Below are 26643 nucleotides of genomic sequence, written 5' to 3'. Positions count from 1 at the left end.
CTATTCTGGCAGGGGCTGACGGGAATTGTAGTCCATGGTCATCTGGAGTGCCATAGGTTCGCCACCACGGGAGTAGACAGTACCGATCCTGATGGACCAATGGTTTGTTTCAGTATAAGGCAGCTTCCTGACTTCAGGATTAGAAAAGAAAGTTATGCCCTGAATTTCCAAAATATCCCATTGAGTAAGATCCTCCATGCGATCCTCTGGTGTCTGCACACACAGTGACACCAATGGGAAGATGCAAAATACAATCAGATGATCATTAAAATTCAACAGTATTCTGTTCCAGGAAAAAAAAAACAATCACTTGGTGGAAAGTAACCCAAACCAGATATGGAGTCTGTTAGAAAAGGATACCATAGTCATCGGTACTTGAAATACTAAAAGGAAGTTATTAAACTGAACATTTTGCTTCAATGCTAGTCACAATCAACAAAGTCTTTGAAATACTGATGAATACTTAGGAGTCAGCTTTAATAACAGTCTTCCCACAACAAAGCATTGAGACATTTATTGTTCCCTTCTCTTCTGTGTTCACATATTGTTCAATTTCCAGAAAATGCAAACAAGTGCAAAATCTTCCAGACACAAAACAAGATCCGTGCTTCCTAGATTCTGCGCAACAAGACGTAGCCTGACGCACAGCCCCAGTCCCACAAGAACTGATCTTGCCTGTGGAAACAAGGATCATTACTGCTAAAAGCACAAATATTGTGTGACTGGAGCAGGCACCTCCACATCACTCTCCACTTCTCAATACAGCAGTATAAGTTCCCCATGTTATGCAAACGTCTACAATGTACAACATGCAGCTATGTTTTGTTGAGTTCCACAAATGTTGTTCTGTAGCTCAGTTCATTGGCAAAAATAGACAATACCTGAGTGCTAATGAAAAGTAATCTGTCGCTGATAACTATGAACTACCACCAATTCACTATCACTATAGTGGTCCAAGAAGTAGTTCATTTGTACCAAGTGACAGAACAAAAAGTCCCATAGAAAGTATCACTGGCATGAAGATGGAAGCTTGAAGTGGTTTAAAGTAAGACGCAGAGCAGTGATAATGATAGGACCACCAAAGCTATACCTGGTAGAAGAAAGTGCTCTGAAGTCATAGCTGACTTACAACAAACTCATAACATTTTCAAGGCAAGATAAGTTCAAAGGTGGTTTATCATTGCTTTCCTCTGAGTAGTGACTCCAGAAACTCTGGATCGTCACCCATCTAAGTACTAACTAGAGCTGACCCTACTTAGCTTTCCAGATCTGACAACATCAGGCTAGCCAGGATCATTCAACTATATCTACCCAACATGAAAAACACAAACTACAAAATCATGTGTTCATCTAATGCTACAGACTTACACTACAATTCCACCAGGCTGGAGCCAGGGCTGAAAAAGCCAGGGCCTTGAGAGACTGAGGTCAATTCTGCAGGGCCTAGAAGACAGAGATGCTCCACCAGGCATATGGTTGAGGGGAAGATATGGCAAAAGCTCTAATCTGGTCTCCTTCCCTTCCCCTCTTCACCAGTTGATCTTTCCTGTTAGATCAAAGCACAGTTGCTGAATGAAAGAAACCTCTGGAGAAGTTGGTGCCTATAAGGTGCCAATGGTATAGAAATATTTATAGTAGATTTTAATTGTATTCTTTGATTTTAAACTTTGTATTGTATATGTATGTTGGAAATCACCCTGAACCCGGTTGCTGGGGGAGGGCAGGATATAAATAAAACTTCTATTCCATCCCATCCCAATTTCTCTGTGTGTAAGCTCCTTTCAGACACCATGGAGTAATGTGTTCAGTTCTGGTCGCCACATCTCAAAAAGGATATCGAATAGATAGAAAAAGTGCAGAGAAGGGCAACGAGGATGACTGAAGAATTGGAGCACCTTCCTTATGAGAGGCTGCAGCATTTGGGACTCTTTAGTTTGGAGAGGAGACATCTGAGAGGGGATATGATGGAAGTCTATAACATTATGCATGGGGTAGAAAATGTTGACAGAGAATTTTTCCTCTCTTTCTCACAATGCTAGAACCAGGGGGCATACATTGAAAATGCTGGGGGGAAGAATTAGGACTAATAAAAGGAAACATTTCTTCACGCAACATGTGATTGGTGTTTGGAATATATTGCTACAGGAGGTGGTGATGGCCACTAACCTGGATAGCTTTAAAAGGGGCTTGGACAGATTTATGGAGGAGAAGTCGGTCTACAGCTACCAATGTTGATCCTCCTTGATCTGAGATTGCAAATGCCTTAGCACACCAGGTGCTCGGGAGCAGCAGCAGAAGGCCATTGCTTTCACATCCTGCATATGAGCTCCCAAAGGCGATGATCAAGAACTCAGGGATTGGAATTTTTTTTGTGAACCATCTGTATGTCGAAGAACTCCTTGTTACCCTTGTGGCAACCCTTGATGGGTCTAGTAGTGGATGGCACAGCAAGATCTGCGGGATCCACTGCAGCAGGATTCTGCAATCAAGGGCTGTAATAATCTTAGAAATGAGGAGTTGGAGGTCCCCCAGCTTGAAGAAACACATGAACTGCTCAGACGTTTAAGCAGGGGACTCTTCTGCATCAGAAAAATGATCTAAGTCTTGTCTACTGTCCATTTTGCAGGTTCCAATTTTTAGAAAACACTAAAAAAATTATTTTGAATGGTTAGTAAGACAGTTTTCTTACAGTAGTTTTGGAAAATGTGTAAGTATTTCTATTCTATTCTAGTAAATGAAAGAGTGGTAGATCTGGATTTGGACTATACAGGAATCTTTCAGAACTACATTAGGGCTGTCAGCAACCTAGAGAAAAATGCCCTGTCCCTTTAACAGAGGCTTAATGTGTAGGAATGAGAGGGTGAAGATTTTTGTGGCATGGAAGAAAATAACATCACTTGGTAAGTAACATTCCATTAAGTTTACATTAAAAAGGCAGGACATATTTTCCTCCAGGTTGCTGGCAACCATATGCTCACCCATTCTGGAAAAAGAAAACAAGAAGACCTACAGGAATGAGCCACAACCTGAATCCCAAATACAATATTACAGGAAATAATTCCACTGTAGTAATTTGACCTTCTACATTAGGATCACAGCCAAAGCTGCAAATTCATTGGCAACCAGCAGCACTTTATTCAGATATCTGACAGATTTCTACTAAATAGTGCAAAGATATGACTGAGTGTAGTTGAGCAACATTTTATTCATGTGGGAACTACTCTATTAACAATAAATTCAACAGCACATGGTGCTTATTTTGAAGCAAGGTTTCTGGTATTTAAACATAGATTTTTTTTCTCCCCTAATTTTTCCTAATTCCATATCAACATGCTAAGTCATTAAATAGAACAAAATCATCAGATGTGTCCAACTTCACTATTAGTCTGTAGATAAACCTACATCATAAAAACTATGAAAACCAAACAAAAATGCATAAAAAAACCCCAATTAAAACCAAAGCTAAAATGTACATACGAACATAAATGAAGCAGGAAATCATTAAGGGAATGTCAGATGAAGCAAAGAAGTCTTTATTCACTGATGGAAGATAGAAACAGAAGGGGACGGATGAGTTTCTCTGAAGAGATTGTCTGACGAGAGCGTACCAGAGTTTGGGTGTCATGACAAAGAAGGTCCTTATTCTCACTCTCTCAAAATACTAGAACTTGAGGGGATCCAATTAAGCTGATGGGCAGTAGATTCAGGATGGACAAAAGGAAATACTTCTTTACACAGTGATGGCGAAAGGCCTCATGTTTACAAATATGTGCAACAGAAACAGATGTGCTTGAAAGTTTAGAAGGCTCACAACACATCTCCATAAAGCTCTGGAATATATCCTAAGTACTACAACTGCAAGCTGTCAACAACAATCTTGACATTATTCTCTTTGGCTGAAAGTCTAACTATACTTATGCAGAAAGTCAATCTAATGCACATGGATTAACTATATCTGAAAGGCCACTGCAAGATATCTATCTGGTGTTCCTGGACAATTTAGCTTATTCTGTTTACTGAGGTTGGGAAAATCCAGAGGCATGTCTACCTAAAATGGCAACTTGCTGGTGGGCACAGTTGAAGGCTGACAAGCAGGGCCACATGGAGATTGCAAACAGGGAGAGTCAGCTCACTCTGCCCCCACACCCGACCTCCACATGGAGATTGTGAATGGGGCAAACTGGCTTGCCTTGCTCCCCTCTCCACATGGAGGTTGGGTATGAGGCTGGCCCCACACCCAGCCTCCACATGGAGGGCGAGCAGAAGGAGCCCCTTTGAGCCTGGCCAGGGCCAGGCTTGGGTCCAGCTCCTAGCAGCAGGCTCTGGTTAGGTGCAGATTGGGGGCGGAGCCATCAAATACAAGGCTAGATGGATCGAGAGGAGCCAGTTTCAGTCTGAGCTTGGCTGAGGCCAGGCTTGGATCTACCTCTAAGCTGCAGGATAGGTCCAAGCCTGGCCTTAGTTGGGCTGACATGGGCTCTTGCTGCTTCCATCTTCACATGCAGATCGGGTGTTGCACAACCAACTGCCACACGGAGGTGGGGGCCAGGCAAGCCTGGATGGCCCAATTTGCAACCTGTACTGTGCTCTTAAATAGGGAGTTCCCAGTGGGGCACACATGGGGGGCAGGGGGGCAAAATGCACACCCCAGAAGTGATGCCTGGGACTCAAGATCCCCCCACACCCTAGATATGCCTCTGGGCACATCTGTCCTCATATGCCCAGTGCAGCTATAACATTCCTAAAGTACAATACTAAGAATATATTCCCGGGAGTAAGAAACCACTTCATCCTTGAGAAACTCTGAAAGACTGATTCCAATAAGAAACTGCACCTTTTACATTCTTCTCTGGAGTAAGTTTAATGGGCTTAGTGGGTAACTTCCAAGTAAAAATTCATGGAAGTAGTTTGTAAGTAACAAAGGACACAGTCCTGATTATTAAGCAGACAGAACTAGTCAAATAAGGATAAGGATTGCCCCATATCTATTTTTTCAGAAATATAATGGAGGAAATTATTTACAAATTTTTAGAGTATTTACAAAGTAAGATTGTTCAGTCTCATGTAAACCTCATTTTGCACTTTAAGGTTGGTGAGCTCAACGGGTGCCCTTTTTCTTTACCACTCTTTGGAAAGTAGAACCAAATTAGACATGATGAGGGTAAAAGTACAGGTTTTGAATATTTAAATTATAAGCAAAATTAATAAACAATAACATTATCTGTATAAGCTTCAAGTCATGCAAGGATAAAAATAAATAAAAAACACTCCGTCTCTAAAATCTAGGTTAGGCCAGCATTTCTTGAAGTTGAAGCATTTAAAATCCTCTAGTACCTTAGTTTTCAGAGTTTGAGATTTTTCTTAATTGTCCCTTGACAAATAGTGAAGCTCCTTCATGGCTTGTGTACAGAAAAATAACAGAACAAAAGCCAAAAGGTAAGAGTTCCCTCCTTGTGTCCAGAGACTCTTCCATTAGAAGTGGATCCTCCTCTGGGGTCATCCACACTCTTTCTAGACCAAATAAAACATTATGATTCTGGCTTTCCCAGTCTCTGTCCCTTAAGTGTGACAATCTAGTGGTTAACTGGTAAAACACTGCGCCGGTCTGGAATGTCTCACTCCAACTTTCCGCTTGGTTACGTTCCTCCAGCAGGCGGGTTGGAGGAATTGGCTATCTTCTGGGGGACAGAACTCAGGCTGCCCAGATGCTTGGATCACCTCCCATGCTGTGCCAATTTGCTTTCCTGTGATTTCTGTTAATAAATTCTTTGGCTATTACCCACACTACTTTTGTTGTCTGGTGTATTAATTTGCGAATTAGGTTACCGAGCAGGAAGGGCCACACCTCTACCCACAAAGACTTAATTACTGTTACATAGATCGATCTCTCCACAGTTCCTTTGCACTATATTATGCAGAAATGTTTCTCATGGAAGCAAAGTAGCAAGTTCAAACTCTTATGCGTGAAATAAAGCAGTACTATATCAGTGTCCTGTCAGGCTTGGAACATACTGCCAATCCATTTGCTATTATGCATCTAGGCTGGTGCAAACTGGCTCTTGTTTTTGGGAAAAACTTAGCTCCAGCTGCATCTAAATGCTGTATGTGATATAAGCCTAGTTGGGTGTCCCCCAACCCATCTGACAGTCACACATACTCTCAGAGGTTACACCCCAGAAAGGGCCCTGCTACCTCCCTTTGACTATCACTTAGATAAATCAGTCTTAGAATTGTTTTTGCCTATCAATGACCACTAAGAGCAGCAGTGACGAAGTGGTTAAGAGCAGGTGTACTCTAATCTGGAGGAACCGGGTTTGAATCCCTGCTCTGCCGCTTGAGCTGTGGAGGCTTATCTGAGGAATTCAGATTAGACTGTGCACTCCAACACACACCAGCTGGGTGACCTTGTCACAGCTTTCCAGAGCTCTCTTAGCGCCACCTACCTCACAGGATGTTTGTTGTGAGGGGGGAAGGGCAAGGAGATTGTAAGCCCCTTTGAGTCTCCTACAGGATAGAAAGGGGGGATATAAATCCAACTCTTATTTTTATTATTATTAACTTCATTTATACTCAACTTATTTTGGATGGCTGCCTCTGTGAATAGCATTTGACTGAAGCCTCTTGCCTCCCCAACCCCACCCCTCCTCATACTCTTCCACAAAATCTCCAGAAATTTCCCAACTGTTCCATCTAGCAACCTTAGCCAGGCCTGGCCTCAATGTGGTCTCCCTTAGAGGCCATAACAGGCGTAAAAAAAGGCACTGCCATCTCCCCCTGCATTTACTGACAGAACCAAGCTTGGAATACTGTAGTTGCCTATCAACAGAGGTAAATCCACTGTTTAAAGCAGTGGTACTCAACCTGTGGGTCGCAACCCCTTTGGGGGTCGAACGACCCTTTCACAGGGGTTGCCTAAGACTCTCTGCATCAGTGTTCTCCATCTGTAAAATGGATAAATGTTAGGGTTGGGGGTCACCACAACATGAGGAACTGTATTAAAGGGCTGCGGCATTAGGAAGGTTGAGAACCACTGGTTTAAAGCCACAGGCACTTCTATTATCATATTCTTTGAAAAATGTATTTTTAAGACATCACATTTTTCTGCAAACCTTGGGCTCTTTTCAGGTTTGTAGAAAGATCTGCCTTGCCCATTTATAGCTCCAGTCATTGGAGTTAAGTATCCAAAGATTTGGCTGACTTTTCTATTAAAATTTAGGATTCCACTAAGTACTGCTAAGTTTACCATTAAGTTACAGTACTGACAAGAGGACTGTAAGGCAAATGATATAAGGCCTTATGAACTGGGTAGCTAGTTCAGAGAAAAAGGGGATTAGTAAGTAAGGAAACCTGTTTTCACATATGTAATAAATTAGAAAAGGAGTGCAATTAAAGGCTCTTCCATGCAAAATAAACAAATTCTTATGTTAAAATAGCATGTGAAGGAGAAGAACTCTAGCCTAGCTTTATTGCAGACATCTACTTTTCTAAGTACCACCCAGACAAAGATGTTCTTTTGGCAGAACAAATCATAATACTTGTTCATTCACAAATACATACATGCAACCAGAACCAAACTCACATCTCTCATTTTCTCATTTTAAGCATTTTCTGAATCAGATACCTACAATCAACCCCTTGTTAACCTGATTTGGAAATTCCTTTCTGTTTAAAGGGCTACATCAGCAGAACATGTGAAATACTATTAAAGAATCAGAAAAACTTCTCCCAGTGTAGTTGCATTGCATTCTAAAAAGTAATAAAAGGAGAAGAGGCTACAAGCTTATTTACATTGCAGATTAATTTGAAATGAACGCCTTCCCTGTAAAAAAAAAAAGGGGGGGGGGAATCTAGCAGGGTTTTGTCTTGGTGATTACAGTCATGCAGTTAAAGGGTTTATTTCTTTTTCCAAAGTCTCCAAACAAATTTCTCTCTGACATGCCAATGCTGCTGTAGAGATCAGCCAAAGTTTTTGTTCTGCTTCACACTTCTTGTTGCCAATAATGCCAGACCACAGTTAAGCAGATGATTATGGGGAACAGCAGAGGGATACAAGAACGAACAGCCTTGCATACTAACAAGTCAGTCTAGTGTCTGTCCTGAGAATCTTTCTGGCTCCCACAGACTTTTTGTGTCCATGGAACTCACAGAACATGTGAGGCCACTTGGTATCCAGGTCATCTCTTCAGGGATACTGACTCCATGAATGAAAAAATATTCTGCAGCACTGCCTAGCTTCCATTTAATATAGTCTTACAATAAATGCATAAAATGTTATTAGTCTAAAAAAAGAAAAGAAGAAATGTTTCCCCAGTCAACTATGCCTGAACCCCCAAGTACTTGACTGCTCCCATAACCAGAAGGATCTTTGTAAACTAGGATTCTGTCCACCACATTAACCCTCTAAGAAGTTATCATGCCATGAAAGCAATACACTCTCCACAATCTGAGCATCACTGGATGACATGTTAAAGGCACCCTTACATGGAACTGGGTACCCAGAAGCCTTTACATACATCTGCAACAGCCATGAAAACAGCCAGGGAGAAAGTGGCAGCCCTGCAGGCAGAATACATGTAATGAGGGTCTTAAATATGAAGAGACCGTGTTGTGTATTGGCTTAGAGTTAGACTGAGAAAGTCCATGTTCAAATTCCTGCCTGCCATGAACCTTACTGGGTGGCCCTGGGCCAGTCACTTTCTCTTCGCCTAGTCTACTTCACAGACTAGCTGTGTAGACAAAGGGGAGGAGAGGAGAATCATAAGTTGCCCTGAGCATGCAGCAAAAGAATACACTTAATCAGCAAATAATTTACAGTACAGTATCTTGAAACAAGCTATGTCCACTCCCAACTCCCGCCCCCGTCATTTACAAAAGTGTTCCTGCATGGTCACCAGAGAGAGCTGCCAACCTGTCTGTAAAGAAAGCCAGTTATATCCATACAAGTTTTATTCATAGGAGTGAGAACATTATGAATAGACTCCCATTGAGAGGAAATAGAATTCTTCCTTGCTCTGGCATAAACAACCCAAATCTGTCTCTACTCCCCCCCCCCCACCCCCACTATTTGAAACTGAGTTAGAAAGCATTCTCCTTACTCATGGCTTATACACTTCTTTCAGGAATGTACAAGGACTAAGAGATGAGATTCTCCACTTGCAGCCCGAACAGAAACAGAAAAACAGAAAAAGCGGCAATGCATCTTTCTGTTGTCCGTGTAGGTTCACTCTAACGCTATCTCTTTTACATTCCAGCCACCTCCAAGAACATTACATCCGGAAAACAGGCATTTTTAACACTAAGAGCAGCATCCTCGAAACACGCAGCTTCACTCTACAACAGGGGTGTCAAACATGTGATTCAGGAGTCAAATCCAGCCCCTTGAGAGAGCTTATCAGGTGCATGAGCCAGGTGAGGTAGCCACCCTTTCCACTGCTGATCTGGGCTGGCAAGACTGCTGTGGGCTCACCAGCTAAGAAAGCCCCTTCGACCCATGCCCACCACATCCCCCAGTGCCACACTGGGCTGGTGACTGCTGTGAGTTTGCCACTTAAGACTGCCACCCACCCCCCTTCCAGCACTGACCACCTTCACCAGTGCTGTTTTGTGCTGGCAAGCCTAATTAAGGCTCACTAGCAGAGGAAGTCACATCTCGCAATGCTGATCTGGACTGGAAGCCTCCTGTGGGTTGGTCAACTGAGGCAGCCACCTCCCCCAATACCAATCTTGGCAGGTGAGCCTGCTGGTGGCTTGTCAGCAAAGGCAGCTACCCCATCTTGGCCCAAGCAAGTCACATTTATGTCATATCCGGCCCTCATAAGAACTGAGTTCAATACGCCTATTCTACAAATTATTCTATGGTACTGATTTTTAGCACTGGCTAAAAATCTAGTGCTGAACATCTGAAAGTCAATAGGACTTGTACACACACCAATGCACTTAGTATGCATGGCCAAATTATCTTGTTTCATAGGGCCTAATTATACATACCATTTCCCATGTCCACACAAGCAAACAGATACTTGCAAGTTCCATACTGTGAACACTTGCAAGCCCAGGTCTCATTTGAAAGAAAATTCCACCAGGCCAAGGCTAGAGCTGAGAAGCCCGAGCTCTGGCTGAGGACAGCCAGACAGATTTCAGGCCAAGTACCAGCAGCCTGTTGTTCCTGGATGTACACAGTGCTCTCAAGGAAGTGTATCAGGAAAGGTGGTCCCCACAGATACAAGGGCCCCAGATCGTTAAAGGGCATTAAAGATTAAAACCAACGCCTTTAACATAATTCGGTATTCCACCTGGAGCCAGTGTATATTGTGGAGCACTGACTGGATATATGCACTCCCCGGAGTCACTGTAAGAATCCTGGCCACAGTTGTCACCAGGGTATCCAGCAGGTGACCCAAATACAGTAGCATTCCAAGTTATGAACATGCTCCTTCACAGGGAGTACCAACCCATCCAGAACAGAGGATAACCCATTTCCTGGATCAGACTTTCCCCCCACCAAAAGCACCTCCATTTTGTGCAAACATGCCTCACATCTCCCCACACAGTCTGATATTTGAGGACAATCAGACATCACATTAAAAGAGAAAAGGCACCTGGCTCATGAAACTGCCCTTAGATCAGGGGTCTGCAACCTGCGGCTCTCCAGATGTTCATGGACTACAATTCCCATCAGCCCCTGCCACCATGGCCAATTGGCAGGGGATGATGGGAATTATAGTCCAGGAACATCTGGAGAGCCACAGTTGCAGACCCCTGCCTTAGGTAGTGAAGAAAACACATCAAACTAACTCTATGTGCAACTGTGCTACATAAAAACAAATTAATGAAAGGCTTTTGAATCACTGGGTAACAAAGTTGGTAATATTTGCTGGAGGCGGAGTTAATGCACAAAAATTCGGCTCAGAGTAATAGGAATAAAAGTAAGTAATATAATCAAACCATTTGCAAATCCTAATTAATTCAGTAGTGGACAACAAAGCACACCATATTGGTATACCACCACCAAATCACTAAATAGTACATACTCATACTAAATCTCTCTTTATGTGCCAAAACAATTAAATAAGCCCTCTACAAACAGTGGTTGGGGAGAAAGTAGATGTGATTGCAATAACACAGTTTTGTATGTTAAAGCATAAATAATACACAGGAACTCCAAGGGTTTTTTTTTTTAAAGCACTGCATGTTAGAACATGAAGCCTTGGAGAATTACTCCCATTGCCATGCATGGCAGTTCTCTGTGGAGCCAGGCTTCAAAGAAACCCCAGACAAGGGTGCTCTCTTCCAATTTACAGCAGAAGACACCAGGTGGGCACAGAAAAGGCCATTTCAACGTTTTACAAAATGCCCTATAAAGAATGTATTATTTATTTTAAAAGTGAATATTCTACTTTTCTATCATATAAACAACGTTCAAGTAACCTCCTTAGAATCTGCAGACCCTGGCCCTGACACTTTTTATGAGCATGGACCAGAAATATTTCCAGACAGAAGTCAGAACTCAAATGCAGTCTGGAACAAAATGTTTTTAGTGGTTTCCACTGACAGTGTGGGAAATTTAGGGAGGAGTAGGGTGACAGCTGCTTTGTAGCAGGTCACTCCCTCCTCCCTCAAAATACCCCACTAATTAACAGAAACACTCATGTTTTTTGAAGAAAAAAAGAACAGTCTCCACATATGCCCAGCTCACAGAAGATTCCAAACTAATCTCAACTCAAAACTGAAGGAACTAAAGAGATGCCTAAATTCTCCCAAGATGTGGGGTGTGGTCAGTGCAAAAATCTCCAGCCAAAGAGAAAAGATGAGATCATTCAAGGCACCATGAAGAGGACTGCAAGTCATCCATTTTAATATATATATATTTATTTCTCACAAATAATTTTAGCTTTTTTTTCCACATCTCAACATACACTCCATCCACACCCATTAACACTCCCCCCACCCAAAAAGCAGTGTTAGGTTGGGAAACACGGAACTCTTCAGAATGTTTTCAGATCAGAAAAAGTGACTACCTATTTTTTTTAAACCTATTTTACTTATTTTTTTTAAAGCACACACACCAAACTTTTGCCACATGGATCTTGAACTCTTGTCAAAGCCTCCTCCCCACACCCCCCCCCCCAAAGTACGATTGACTCCCACCTCACATTACGCAAAAAATTTTTAAAAGCTGTTTACCAGATAGGAAATACTTCCCTCTACCCCTAAGCATGTTCTAGGGTTCAATACTACATAACCCCTAAAATAAAGCCCTGCGTAATGAGCAAAAACACGCCCTCCTCCCCAACACTTTATCTTTACCAAAGCCAATAAAGTCGAACTTGAAAGAAAATTGTGATGTCCAGTTGTCTTGTGGAGTTGACGCCAGATAAGGCTGTGTGCTTTAAATGTTTTTATTATTAATTAAAAAGATGGCCGTGGAATCAGATTGTACAGCAAGACAAACACACACACACACACAGCCCCCCAGTTCCTTCTAAAAGAGGAACATGCAGTTCAAGACAGATTCTGGGCTCATTCCAAACCAACAACCATTTTATGTACTGCTTTAATGAAAGGAAAGCTGTATTTAGCTCTATCTTCGCCCATGCTCAAGCCCAGCTTCCTTCCAGACTGTCAGGTTAGAAAGCCCAGAGGAAAGAGTTTCTTGCCTTCTCCCTCCAGCGCGGGAGGCAAAAGAAACGCCCGGACTCCATGCTGAGCCCGCTTCATTGTTTTGGTGGGAATCGGATAAGGAGGTGGCAGCAACCGCGGTCCCCAGGGGAAGAAAGGCAGGGGAAGAAGAGGAAAAGCAACACACACACCCTGAGCACCTTCGTGATGCACAGCCAGCTCCCAGAAAGCCACATGCAGGGCAAGAGACGGACAGGCGACAGACGGAAGGCTCCTTACTCACCCAGAAGACAAAATTAAAGACAAAAAGCAGGTATTTGATGCATTTGGTGCAGCCTTCCACTCCCATCGCGGCAGCTGTTTGCTGACTGTTCGGATTTGGCCTGTGATTTCAGAGTAGGGGGAGGAAGAGCTGCAAGGACAGCTGCTGTTGCGGAGGTTGGGCACTGTGATTTTTGTTTTGTGGGGCTTTTCTTCTGGAGCGAACCAGGCTGCTGCTGCTCTCGTCTTCCGTTATATCTCCTCCCTCGGCTTCTACAGACGCCCTCCTGCTGACCCTGGAGCTAAGCCAGGTTTCCCCTCCCATTGCCTGGTGGGCCGCGGCAGAGAAGAAGCCATTGCTGCCCCCTATAGGGGCCTACTGCACATCACACCTGCTCTTGCGTCAAGCCTGGCGGGGACAGCCTTGAGCGGCGCTGCTACATCCAGCGTACAAAAATTGCGTCCTGGATCCTGGGTTGGCCTGTTAGTTATTTGGATTCCTTAAGGGAAAACGAGTTCATTTATAACGATTGCAACTCGTTATAAATGTGCTGTGCTGAATCACTCAGTGTTATCCTAACCGCACTTAGTCTGGAGCAAACCTCTTTGCAATCTGTGGGATTAATAAATTAATAAATATTGGCCTCACACACCAAAGGAGTTGTCTTCCAGTTGGATGTTTGAAACGCTTAATGGGACGGGCTGAATTCAAGCCTGCTTCAAGCTAAATGAGAACAGATGTGCAGAAAAGAAATGTCATGCATTGATGGTGGAGACCAGACTCACAGACGGACTTTAAAGAAGTCCCTGATGTGTTCATTCAGCACTCCAACAAAACACAAAGCAAGATGAAAGGAAACAGGCCCAGGAAATAACAGTAGAGGCTAACTGGGCCACAGAAGGACATAAACAGTGTCCTTCGTGAACCAGCACAGTGAAACTATCTATACCTTTTTCAACATAAAGATGACAGTGCAGTCCTACATTGTCCACAGGAAGTGATAGGAGGCTACTTCTGCTGGAGAAAATAGTTCTGAATCTAAATATTAAAGAATCATTTCTATGTGCAGCTTTCCTTAAAAATATTCTTTGGCACTATCACACTTCATAGTTGTTTTTTTAAAAGCATTTTTATTGCCTTAAACAAGCTTTGGCGAAACTTGCCTCTTTTCACACAGTGACATTCCCCTCTGTAGAGAAAATGGCTTACAGCAGCAGTAGGAGAGGTGTCAGAGAAACAACTGACGGGGCAGATGTTATTGTTACAATAACAATCTAATGTTATTGTTAATGTATCTCCCTGGGATGAATTCCATTTTATTTTCATGAATTATGTCTGGAGTACATTTTCTTAATCTTTCAGTCATGAGTTTTGTGAAGATTTTATAATGCATGTTTAGTAACGACAGCAAAATTGGACCATTTGCTTACAGCCAAACAAAATACATCAGTCAGGAGGAAAATCAAAAGAGATTTATTTGAATAACGAAAGCTTCAGCAAGTGGAAGGGGTGGGGGCTCACCCAATTTCTGGGGGCCAGACCTTTTGTACAAAGCAATGTACCGTATTGGTGCATGTGCAGAACATTCTTCTAGAGGTCTCTGTCCACCCCATATTAAGATTTTCTCAGTCTACTTTCTAAGTTTCCATGTTATCTGGATAACTGGGCTGCTTGGCAGCATCCCCATAGTGACAGCCTTGAAACTTTTAAGAATGAGGCATAGCATTGTCTTTTTTAAATACCAGGCCATGGATCACAATATCACACAATATATTTTCTCTTACATTTCAGCCCCTTCTCTTACATTTCAGCCCCTCCCCCCCTTACGACTATTTCTAAACTTGTCTGCTTAAGCATTTAAGCTGCCTATTCAAATTCAGCTCTAATCAAAACAGTTTAAAATGGCAGCTCTTTGGTTCTTGTCCATCAGTAATGAGATTGCTCTATAAGATTGTGGTAATAATGGGTTATTCACTTCTTTATATATTAAAATTATATTCACTTCTTGCCAAGTATTTCATTAATTGCTATTTGTAAGGGCATTGCCAGTATTACTTTAGGGCATTTATAATGTTGCTGTCAATGGCAGATTGGAAGAAGGATTATATAACTGTTTATGGACAGAAAAATCAATGAAGAAAAGAAATATGGTCCAAAATGGTAGTCACGTAATCAGAAAGGGACTTTTTAAAATTTGGGAAGCCACAGAAAAAAGAATCCATTCTCCAATATTTCTACTAATGGCTCCTATAGAAGTCCATTATGATAAGAATGTGATGAAAAATACTGATGTTATATTGAAATATGATAGATACCCAAGGTACGTTCCATGGCACTGGTGGCATGGATGCCTGCAAATCCTTCTGCTGCTTCCAGTGCAGTTTCACACACATACTCTGGTTCTTTAACGGAATGTACATCCCTACTTGCAGCAAAAGGAAGGCAGAAGAATGCCACAACCTAGAAAACTGAGAAAATGGAATATGCAACAATGGCAGAATTAACAAACTTTGTAAATAAGAGACCAATCAAAGAATTCCAAGATAAAGGGAAAATGTATTACTCATACTATTCCCCCCTCCAAAAAATGGTGGAAAGTGAAGAATATGGTTGAAATGGAGGATGTAAATTAATAAAAATCTTTTAGGATATAGACCATATTATATTGAAAATGGGTTAAAGGGGGAAAGACAAATGAATAATTATATTAGGTGGGTTATAATTTTACAAGATGAGCTTTATTTTGTGAGAAAAATTAGAAATGCATGACAGTGATCAAATAGTTATGTTTGTTATCAATTTATTATGAGCTATTAGAATCTATCTTAAAAATAACCAATATTGGCAATCGATTTAAAGTTTTTGTATAATATTACACAGACTGTTGCCTCTCTTAGAATTTAGAATTATAATTATGATACATCAGTTTTTATTTTTATCTTTGTTTTCTGTTATGCTGACTTTTATTAATGAAAAATTCAAAAATAAAAATTAAAACAAATGTTATCATATTTTGTAATTGGCTTAATTGATAAAGTAAATAGTTCTATTGTAATCTTTCTGGAGTCCCAGTGAGAAAGGCAGACTATAAATGAAAATAATACATACATATTGTTAAAAAAATATAAGCTGCTGTCAGACCATCTGCTCCGGGTGCTTTGCCCTGTAGCATGGTTAATTTCTTGTAGTGTTATTATTTCATTTAGAATTCTACTGAGCTCAGATGTAAATCTTTTAATTGGTACTTCTCTTAAATATTTCTCCGTACCTTCCATTTCTATAGAATCTTTGTTATAAATAAATGTATTTTAAAATACTTTATTTGACCCACCAAGATAAGTGTAACTAACTAGCTATGTGTTTTTAAAAACTGAAACCTGTAGCTGAAGCATTCTCCCAAATCCACTTCTTAGTTCAACACCAATTCATGTTTATAGTTCCTGTGTTGAACCTTTTATTTAGAATTGTGCTGAAAATTTTGATATTCATGCACAAATTAACAATTTTAGCAGGGCAGCAATTTTCATCAACCCTCCCCCCTTAGACCACGATTGCAATTATGCACCTTACATAGTCTAGTCCAGATCTGATATTGACCTCTATGACCCAAACCTGGGGGGGGGGGGAAACGAATGGACCAGTGGAGAGGGCAAAGGTGCCTGCAGCCAGGTACCCCTCAGTTCTACAGCAGCGAAATCCAAAAGTGGGTGGAGCTGCAGACAAACTCTGGCATCCAATTGGATGTAGGCACAAGGGTGGGGGCGGGGGCAGCCAGGGTATTTCCAAGGATGCAGCTTCCACTCGTCCTTTAGGGCTGGGAATGCCACAGTCAGGGCTTTGGGCTTATACTATCCTTTCAGATGGCATAAGTCCATTAAGCCTTATAGAGAGCTTCCCAAAGGCTGGGTTTTTTTTCATTTAGCTACCTCCCCATGCTGTCTAGAAGCCCTCTGGAGGTGGTGCAGTGGCACAGTAGCAGTGCTGTCCCCTGCTGCCTCAGACTTTAGTTGGCTGCCCATTACTGCTAAAATTGTCCTTCCTAAACTATTTATTTTTACTTGTTGTTGTGGTTTTTCCGGGCTGTATGGCCATGGTCTGGTAGATTTTGTTCCTAACGTTTCACCTGCATCTGTGGCTGGCATCTTCAGAGGTTTATCACAGAGAGAAGTCAGTTACACACTGTGTCCTATTTATTTTTAATTCAATTTATTCGATTTACTAGGCTGCCTCTCCTTTCTGGTTGAGGTGGCTTATAACATATACATAAGTCAAAATCAACTAAAAATTAAAACTGTAAATTCCAACTACTTTTTCCAGATGGCTAAACTAGTCTTATTGGTAATTTTACCCAATGATAGATCATTCAATGAAAGGGCTAATGTTAAAATATTAAGTAGCCAATTTGGATTGGTCATATGATAATATTATAGATGACAGGTGAGGGCATGTGCAGGTGAAGCAAAGTTAAATGACTAACTGCAAGTTTTTGTAAGAAATGCTGAAAAACATTGAAAATAAGATAACAGCATGGTTGAAAAATATTCAGTTCCGGAATAGCTTCAGATACCAGCAGCTCAGCTGTTCATGAGGAACAAATGTTTAGATGCTCTTTTAAAATTGTGTGGAGGAACCACTGCATTCCCTGGAAGACTGGTATTGTTAATGCAGAGTCTGGCTCTCGCAAAGAGAATTGACAAATACAGTGGCGTATCTGACTAGGGATAAGGGGGGGTCAAATGTCCCCAGGCGGGCACCCCCTTGTAGGGGACGCAAAATTGCAGGTTCGTTTGTGTGTGTTTTGAATTTTTTAGTGTTTTTTCAATGTTTTGCCTGCAGGGGGTGCTGTTTTTTGGCTAGCAGCACCAAAATTTCAGGGATTTTTCAGTTTAAACATTGAAAGTGATTTTGTTTCAGGATGGGGGAGAATCTACCCCAAAACAGCATCACTTTCAATGTTGTTTTAACTGGGGACCCCAGATTCTCCTTTTAAGGTGGATTTAAAAGAAGAACCTGGGCTCCTAGTTTAAACACTATTGAAAGTGATGCTGTTTGGGGTGGATTCCACTGGAGGTGTTTTGTGAGAGATGATGCTGACATTTGTTTGGTAAATGTTTTGCTGGGGGTGATTTGTGAGAGATTTACATGCTTAATACCCGCTTGCACTGGCTTGGAGCTGTTTCTCAGGCTAACAACGTACCTCATAGGGTTGGTGTGAGGACAAAATTAGGAAAGAGTTGATGGGGAGAGAGCCATGTATGTTTTGCTAGGAGTTGGGGGTGATTTGTGAGATATGATGCTGACAAATCACCCCCCACCCCCAGCAAAGCATACACGGCACTCTTCCCACCAACTCTCTTTCCTAATTACCAAATTATGTAGGGTGGTGAGAACCGCTAAGAATTGTGAAGAGCTCCAAGCAGACCTTTATAAATTAGGTGAGTGGGCTAAGAAATGGCAAATGCAGTTCAATGTAGCAAAATGTAAAGTGATGCACATAGGGGCAAAAAAATTAAAACTTCACATGCACGCTACAGGGGTCAGTGCTATCAGTCACAGACCAGGAAAGGGATTTGGGCATCTTAGTTGATAGTTCCATGGGAATGTCAACTCAATGCACGGCAGCTGTGAAAAAGGCAAACTCTACGCTGGGGATAATTAGGAGAGGAATTGATAATAAAACTGCAAAGATTGTCATGCCCTTATATAAAGCAGTTGTGCCACCACACTGCGTTCAGCTCTGGTCGCCACATCTCAAAAAGGATATTGAAGAGATAGAAAAAGTGCAGAGAAGGGCAACGAGGATGATTGAGGGATTGGAGCACCTTCCTTATGAGGAGAGGCTGCAGCGTTTGGGAATCTTTAGTTTGGAGAGGAGACGTCTGAGAGGAGATATGATTGAAGTCTATAAAATTATGCATGGGGTAGAAAATGTTGACAGAGAGAAATTTTTCTCTTTCTCACAATACTAAAACCAGGGGGCATACATTGAAAATGTTGGGGGGGGGGGAGAGAGAGAATTAGGACTAATAAAAGGAAACATTTCTTCATGCAACAAGTGATTGGTGTTCGGAGTATGTTACCACAGGAGGTGGTGATGGCCACTAACCTGGACAGCTTTAAAAGGACTTGGACAGATTTATGGAGGAGAAGTCGATCTATGGCTACCAATGTTGATCCTCCTTCATCTGAGATTGCAAATGCCTTAGCAGACCAGGTGCCCAGGAGCAGCAGCAGCAAAAGGCCATTGCTTTCACATCATGCATGTGAGCTCCCAAAGGCATCTGGTGGGCCACTGAGAACAGTAGAGTGCTAGACTAGATGGACTCTGGTCTGATCCAGCAGGCTCTTTCTTATGTTCTTATGTTGTTTGGTAAATGTTTTGCTGGGGGTGATTTATGAGAGATTTATATGCTTTATACCCACTTGCACTGGCTTGAAGTTGTTAAGGCTAACAACCTACCTCATAGGGTTGGTGTGAGGACAAAATTAGGAAAGAGTTGGTGGGGAGAGAGCCATGTATGTTTTGCTGGAGATGGGAGGTGTTTTGTTAGCTGGTGCATTGTTTGGTCATGGTGGGGGAGGGTGGCTGCATATATGGGGGGGGGGGTGCCAAACTCAAGTTTTGTACCCAGGCTCCAGTTTTGCCTAGATACGCCTCTGGACAAGTACAATAAATGTTAGACTAAAAGAAAAGCCAGGGAACAAATAATAATAAAATAATACTTCACTTTACTAGCCTTGGCAGATAAACGTCTGTGGAACAGATTTCTCCTCAAGATTACAACCAGAGTTCATGCAAGTCTGTTGGACAAGGGTGAAACAAAGAGCCTGCTTATGGAAACAAAAGCTATGAGGAGTTAAACACAGGTAAGGTTTTATCATGCACCATGTCTGAGCTGTCATAATCTAGCCAAAACTGTTCTTCATTGTGGAAAAAACTGGCCATGTCTAATTACAAGGAGTTTCCACAATTTGTTGTCTGATCCTTTTGGGAGCATCTGCTTTCTCTTCATTGTGAGGAAAGCTTGATTTTTTAAAAAAGATCCCTTCTGAATTTAACAGTTACTATTTTTCTCCCAGCTCTCCTTTGCATGCATGCACACTGTCTCTCCTCCCCTCTTTAAACATAGTCTAGTCCAGTCCAAAGTAAGCCCTTTTAAATGTTGGCTTAACTCTCCTATTTAAATCAGTGGGTCTTAAAATACTCAATTTTGGCTGGATTGTGTCCTTTGTCATGTTGGAAAAGAGCTGTTGCGTGAGGTTTCTGTTTCTCCTTAATTTTTTTTTTACAAATGTCTCCAATGTGTGCACTCAGCCTCTCTTGCCAGATTTAAATATTTATACCCATGTATCTTTTAGTCAAGCCAGTCAAGACTCAAGATCTGTAAGAGCACAGTGGAAAATGGGGGTGGATGTAGTTAAGAGGCTCCTCCTGAAGATACCATTATTATGGCATACATAATATGGGACATTTTTTTGACAGATGCGAAAGGGTATGAAAAGGGTATGGTGCCCACATGGGCAAGACATGACTTACTGTGCTGAGAAACGGGGAGCAAGACACTCTGAAATACTTCAATTGGCCTACAGTGGAAATTAAAATCGTATGTGAGCTCTCAATCTCTGACTTTTCTGCTGCATACCAGAATATAGACAAAGGAAAGCCTAATTAAATAGCTCAACTAATGACATCGTGTCAGGTTGTTCATATTGTAATGAAGCTGTAAGACACATTTCCAATGAAATATTTTGCAGTTGAAATTGATGGTGCTGTTGGAATCATGTGCTAGCCTAATAGGATATGAATGAGGAGAAGAAAGATTTGTTCTGTTACCAAATCCCTGACTTGCCATTGATGGGCAAGTAAGATAGAAAGAAAAAGGTATATGGTACTAAAAAGATAAATGGGGCAAATCCCAGGAGACTGGTGCTTAATGGGGGGAATGGTCATGGATGATGATAACGATGCATGATTGCATGATGTGGCAATGGCTATCTTATTGCAACCAAATGACTGGGTTATCTTTGTTGATTGCTATAAATATGGTCTCTAAAGTGCATTTAGAGAGTTGCTTGCTTCTTGGAGTGTGTGGGTAGAGCGCATAACAAGGGTGGGTATTTTGGATGGGGGCTTCAGAAAGAGCAACATAGGAATCCTATAGAAGCCTGATTGAAGTCCCATTGTACCAGTGTAGCTACTCCCAATTTTAAATCACCAATCCATAAATTTGCCACATGCAATATTCCATCAGCAATACCTATCAAGGGTCCCTCCTGGGAAATCAGCCTTTTGTACTGTCTGTTTTGATCCAGGTTATTCAGGTCCCTAAAGAGATTGCATATACATTTTCTAAATAAAAAATAAATACACAAAAAGAAGGAACCTATCTGAAATGCTATGAAGATTAAATTTATCACAGACATTGAGCTGGGATAATCTGAGCCCTGCTCTTTGCCAAGCATACTGTTTGTTTTTCCTTCTATTATACTGTGTCTTTCTCTCCAAAGGGGACCCAAAGCAGTTTAATTGTTCTTCTCTCTTCCAGGTTATCCTCACAACAACCCTGTCAAGTAGGTTAAAAGAAATACAAAAGATTCTGAAGACAAGAATTGTGAAAAATCTTGTTGAGACTCACGGAAGATGATGTTCCAAATCAATGCAATACCTTATGACTATTGTAGCAAGGGCTCTATGTGCACAAAAATGAGAGACAATAAAATACAAATGAAGGAGGGATGGATTTTGAATGTCGCAGAATATTCAGAAATGGGCAAAGCTGACGTCTTTATTACAGTACAATAATATGGACAACTTTTCAGAAAACTGGAAACCTTTTATGGAATACCTTTTGAAAAGCTATTGAAACAGTGAAACAATAGCAGGGGTTGAAATCTAAAAGAAAACAGCAGAATGTATTAGAATATTAGTAAAACAAAAAACTGAACTTAAAAAAAATTACATGCATGACTCTAGAGTTAACTTTCAAACAAAGATGAGATAGCTGGAAGTCATTGTGTAAAAGGTTGTATTTTGTTATGTTTTAACTTGTTTTTTGTTGCTGTTGTTGGTGTCTATGTGTGTGTTTGTTTTTTTTCAAAAAATAAAACTTATTATTCAAGCAAGTTAGAGTGAAAGTATCTGACTGGTCCATGGTCACCCAGCAATCTTCCAAGGCAGAGCAGAGATTCAAACTTGGATTTCCGAGATCCCAGTCCAACCCTCTAACTATGACAGTAAAAAAACCTGAAGACTAAAAAATACATTTTACAGTTAGTATTCATACAAATGGTTTAATATATCTTTGAATCTTTTCTATGAGATCTGAAGGAGATTCTAAGCAACTGACTTTTTAAAAATTGAACCTTTCAGGAGAACTAAATATGAAACTCCATGTAATATCTTCAGGACGGAGAAGTTCAGAACCTCTGACTGCAAAAAGCACCCCTAAATTAACCTCCCCAAGCTGACTTCTCCAAGGCAACTTTCCATTCTTTGGTCTATGTTTAAGTTCTGATAACGCTGTGTTGAAGGGGAAGAATGTCTCATCATTGTAATCAACTCCAGCTTGCTGAACAACATCATAATGAAAAAGGTATTAGCTATCAGTCATCCCCTTCCATAAATATCTGGCATGTGCTCCCTTTACTATCAAGATTTACTTTGATCCTCTGTGTTACATGAAAAACACCCGCCAGTAGTTATTCCAGGAGAATCTGGTTCTACAACATTTAACTTTCACACAAAACATCCAACTAGCACAGCCCATCTTAATGCTACCACCTTGTACTGATTGCATGAGGCCACCCTCTGTTACTGTCCTGTTATTTACCCACCTCCACAAGCTTCTTCTCAATGGGCATTATCAGTGCTTAGCCTCAAATGAATTCACGTAGGTGCACAAAGATTTACCGACCAATTGTCAATGTTCCACCTTAGCTCAGAATGGCCAGATTGCCTGTCACCTTCCCTGGCCTGTCCTTGCCAAAGGGGTTAAACAGGCATGATGGGGCAGGACTTTGTTGAGTAGATGGCACTCAGCAATTAACTGATTTTCCTAATCTCCCTCCTAATAAACTTGTCTGCAGTTAGCAGCACAGCTTGGTAGACAGTGGCTCTCAATATTCCTTCTCAGTGGCTCTCAATATCTTCTCAATATTCTTTTCCTGAAGCTGAGGAAGCATCTTACATGAGGATTATTGATTAAATATGAGCCTGTTCAGAAAGGACAGCCAGGAGAGGTACGGTGGGAAAAAAGAGGGGATCCTTGAAGTAATATACTTCCAGTCATTCAGTCAATCTTTTTTCCTTCCTTCCAACTTGGTAAAGAAAAGCCTCTCAGAACTCAACTTGACACAAAAAGTGCAAGATCGCATTTCCCAAATTCCTCCTACATTTCTGATGTAATCACCCTTAGCAACTGCAATCTGTTTAATCCCCTTTCACTCCACTATGCAAAAATGTCTCTCACTTCTACACATGAAGCCTGCTGAGTAACCTTGGGCCAGTCACAGTTCTCTTAGAACTCTCTCAGTCCCACCTATCTCACAAGGTATCTGTTGTGGGGAAAGGAATGCTAGGCTTTTGTAAGCTGTTTTAAAACTTCTTACAGTAGGGAAAGGCAGGATATAAAAACTTCTTCTTGAAGGGGCCCTAATTCTTGATGGTTGCAAGAGGGAATGGTTAGGAGGAATGCTGCCATGGAGACAGGCTCCTAGTTAAGGAACACAGTGTCTGTGACTGGAGCAATTTTCCACTGCATTTACAGAAATCCAAGAGAACGTTCTTTATGGTGGTTCTGTTCTAGAAAGTGGTTCTAAAACTCTCAAGTCTTTCTGGAAGCCAGGCCTTCTTCCTTGCCAGTATGACTGCTAATCCTGATATGATTGTACATGGACATGCAGTGGTTCCTCAGTGGTAAGGGATCAGTGTGCTTTGTATATTCAGATACCCTCTTTTGGTTTAGTCTTGCACATATTCCAGAGCTGAGTCCTAGTTCTGACAATTGTTTCCAGAGCTGAGCACTGGCTGAGTTCCACAAAGCTGTATGTCTGTACACAGAAGAGATTTTTTTTCTGGCTGGACAGTTCTGGGCACATTTGAAAGCATTCCTTGAGGACGGGAACACAGGGTAAGCAGAAGTTTTATATTGCTACCATATGGAAACTAAAGCCTTTTATGTTTAAAGTTCTAGTTCTGCTGCTGTCAAACTCATCCTAAGTAAATAAATGTGTTAACCTTCTTAGATAAATCCAGCATGTTAAATGTTAATGGATTAAATGGAGCGCAGATTTTAATACATCTCTGACTTTATAACCCAGCGAAACTAACTGTTGTTTGCACTGTGAGTTATTTTTAAACATTTCAGGCCTGGGCCCACAAACTGATCTTGGCTGCATGTAACATTTTTTCTTGCTGTTTAGGGAACTGAGAACAAGAAAACCAGAGGCTGAAAATGAATTGAGCTTCACAAGATACACTTGTGAATATACCTTTATCTGGGTAGCCCTCCTGCACTTGGCTGCAGGTGCTGTGATAGTGGATAAGGAGATTTCAGGAAACATTACATGAAAGAAGTGACTGCATCCCTTTTCATTAGTGCATAACCATGAAACAATTAAAAGGACACATGATCTTGGGGTAGTGATGTGGCAGTCCAGTAACATAGAGTTTATAGTTTAATTATGAAATATGAGGTAATGCAGGAATGCAAACATTGAACCATATGAGGAAGGAAGCTGAATACTCTATGGGTTCTTTTGAAAAGATATAAGAACCATCTTTTCCCCCATTGGGATGAAAAAGTTCTGAGACTTCAAGATGTAAATTTTTTTTACATTTTATTTGTATAGATATAAACAAAAGAAAAAAGTTAAAAATAATATTAAAGTAATGATTACAATTATACCAAAAGATAAAGAAAAAAGAATATACATATAACAGCAAATAATAGTATAATGATGACCATTAAATAGTGATTACCATAATCATCTTAATATAAATCATAAGATACCCTACTTGAGTATTTGATAAATCCAATAAAGATGTTAAACAATATTATAAGATGAATAATAATAAAAAGAATAAGTAAAAAGGCTTGCAGGGTTGATTACTATTGTACATTTGTAAAAATACTTCCCAAGTATTGAAGTGATGTCCTCCAGGCAGGATCGCATGGTATCACTCTCCACAGCGGTCCACTGGAAATGAGAAGCTGGGAGCAGTACCTATATCTTTTCCAACTTGAGCTACTGAGCCCTCTCGAGAGGAAACATTCAAGTTGTGTATCCCTTATTGATGAAATAAAGATATCAAGAGATTGAATGAAGAATCAATATACTGCTGCCAACAAGCCTGACAAAAACCAGGAGATCTTCCTAAGAGGTATGGAATGACGAGCAAATGTAGAATGCAGAAAAAAATATTTTTAAAAGTTTAAATAAGGCTATAGTGAAAGATATTCCCAGAGGACAAGGCATCAGAGTGAAACAGCTGTTTTAAGGCAAAAAAATTTCCAGAACTTATTTCCCTCTCAGTTGGCGGCCTACCAAAACAAAACCAGAAAATAAACGATCTTTGAAATATGTCAGCAACCAGAAAAAGGGAGGAATTTGATCCCAGAATTAGACTACTGAAAACTTTGGGAAATTGTGGAAACTGCAACATCTAGTGGGCAATGGCAACTACCAGGAAGTGCTCCATGTCCCATGAATCTTAAGAGTATATCTGCCAGGTTGCTGAGTCTCAAGGCAAAATTAGACTCTCTGAAAGACTTTGTTAATATCAACATTCTAAGAATGATCTCTGAGCTCATGAAGAATCTTAAAGAAATGAAAGCTATTTTTTTTAAAAAATGCACAAATAGAAGAGAAAGACCAAAGAGGAAGTAAAAATGTTAAAACAAGATGTGGGCTCTGTACAGTTGGAGGATAAAATTCATGATCAAACCATTCTTCGACTGGAATATCAAATTTAAGAAAAGGCCTTGAGACAAAGGAAGGTACCAGATTTATTTATAGAAGGTACCAGAGGATCAAAATCCAGCAAAAGAGGAATCGAACAAGAAAATTGTCTCAGTCCTGGTCAATCAAAAAATAAGAAATACTGTCAAAGATTGAAAAAAATATATAGAGTCACATCAAAAAATTCAAAAATGAAAGGACTGTGTAGAGAAATTGTGATCTACTTTTACTGTAAAGAAATGGCAAATAAGGTCATGGAAATACACAGGAATTCAACAATGTAGAGGACAAGGACATCATCGTGATGAAGGAGATTTCTTTGAGAGTCTGACAGAAAATTATGTACTTTGGTGGACGTTTTAAGAAGAAACCAAATAAGATTTTCATGCCTTAGATGGGAAGGAGTTTTCTTCACTTACAAGAGACAACAGCAAAGAATCACTTCAATAACAAGTGCCAAAGAGATCCTCAAGTAGATTTTAAAAAACCTTATATACATTTGTTTCGCTAGAATATTTCAAGATTTAGCAAGAGGGGAATAGAGGAGTTTGTTGGAGATTAATGGTAAATAAAGTGATTATAAATTCAAATATAAGGTTAAGAGAAGGGGGATAAGGGAGGGAAAGGGGAATTTCTGTTAGAATTTATTGTTGACTATTAGGTTAGAAAGATAATATATTTTTCCTTTTGTTTGAAATTGCCTCAAATTGCAAGTCAATATATTAGCAAAACTTTATGAAAAAAGAGGATCCTATGTTGGGTTTTAGGTTAAATAAACAGTGAAACAATGTTATGGATAAAAT

General features: G+C 40.7%; 1 protein-coding gene and 1 long non-coding RNA gene across 2 annotated transcripts in view; one reads left to right on the top strand and one right to left on the bottom strand.

The window, feature by feature from the left end:
- CD81 (CD81 molecule) overlaps window positions 1–13213 on the bottom strand; it is a 79037-nt gene extending 65824 nt beyond the window's left edge. Inside the window, exon 1 of the mRNA XM_048483642.1 lies at window positions 12902–13213. Coding sequence (XP_048339599.1) covers window positions 12902–12967 — 66 coding nt within the window. The 5' untranslated portion in view covers window positions 12968–13213. The remainder of the gene's footprint in view (window positions 1–12901) is intronic.
- On the top strand, window positions 12622–26430 carry LOC125425889. The gene is made up of 3 exons (XR_007243471.1): window positions 12622–12931; window positions 19617–19747; window positions 21427–26430. It is a non-coding gene; the product is annotated as an uncharacterized LOC125425889 (long non-coding RNA).
- Window positions 26431–26643: the final 213 nt, after the last annotated feature.

The sequence above is a fragment of the Sphaerodactylus townsendi genome, linkage group LG02, assembly GCF_021028975.2.
Source record: "Sphaerodactylus townsendi isolate TG3544 linkage group LG02, MPM_Stown_v2.3, whole genome shotgun sequence".
In the NCBI taxonomy this organism is placed as follows: domain Eukaryota; kingdom Metazoa; phylum Chordata; class Lepidosauria; order Squamata; family Sphaerodactylidae; genus Sphaerodactylus; species Sphaerodactylus townsendi.
Note: the sequence above shows the minus strand (reverse complement) of the source record. Positions and strands in the feature narration are given on the sequence as shown.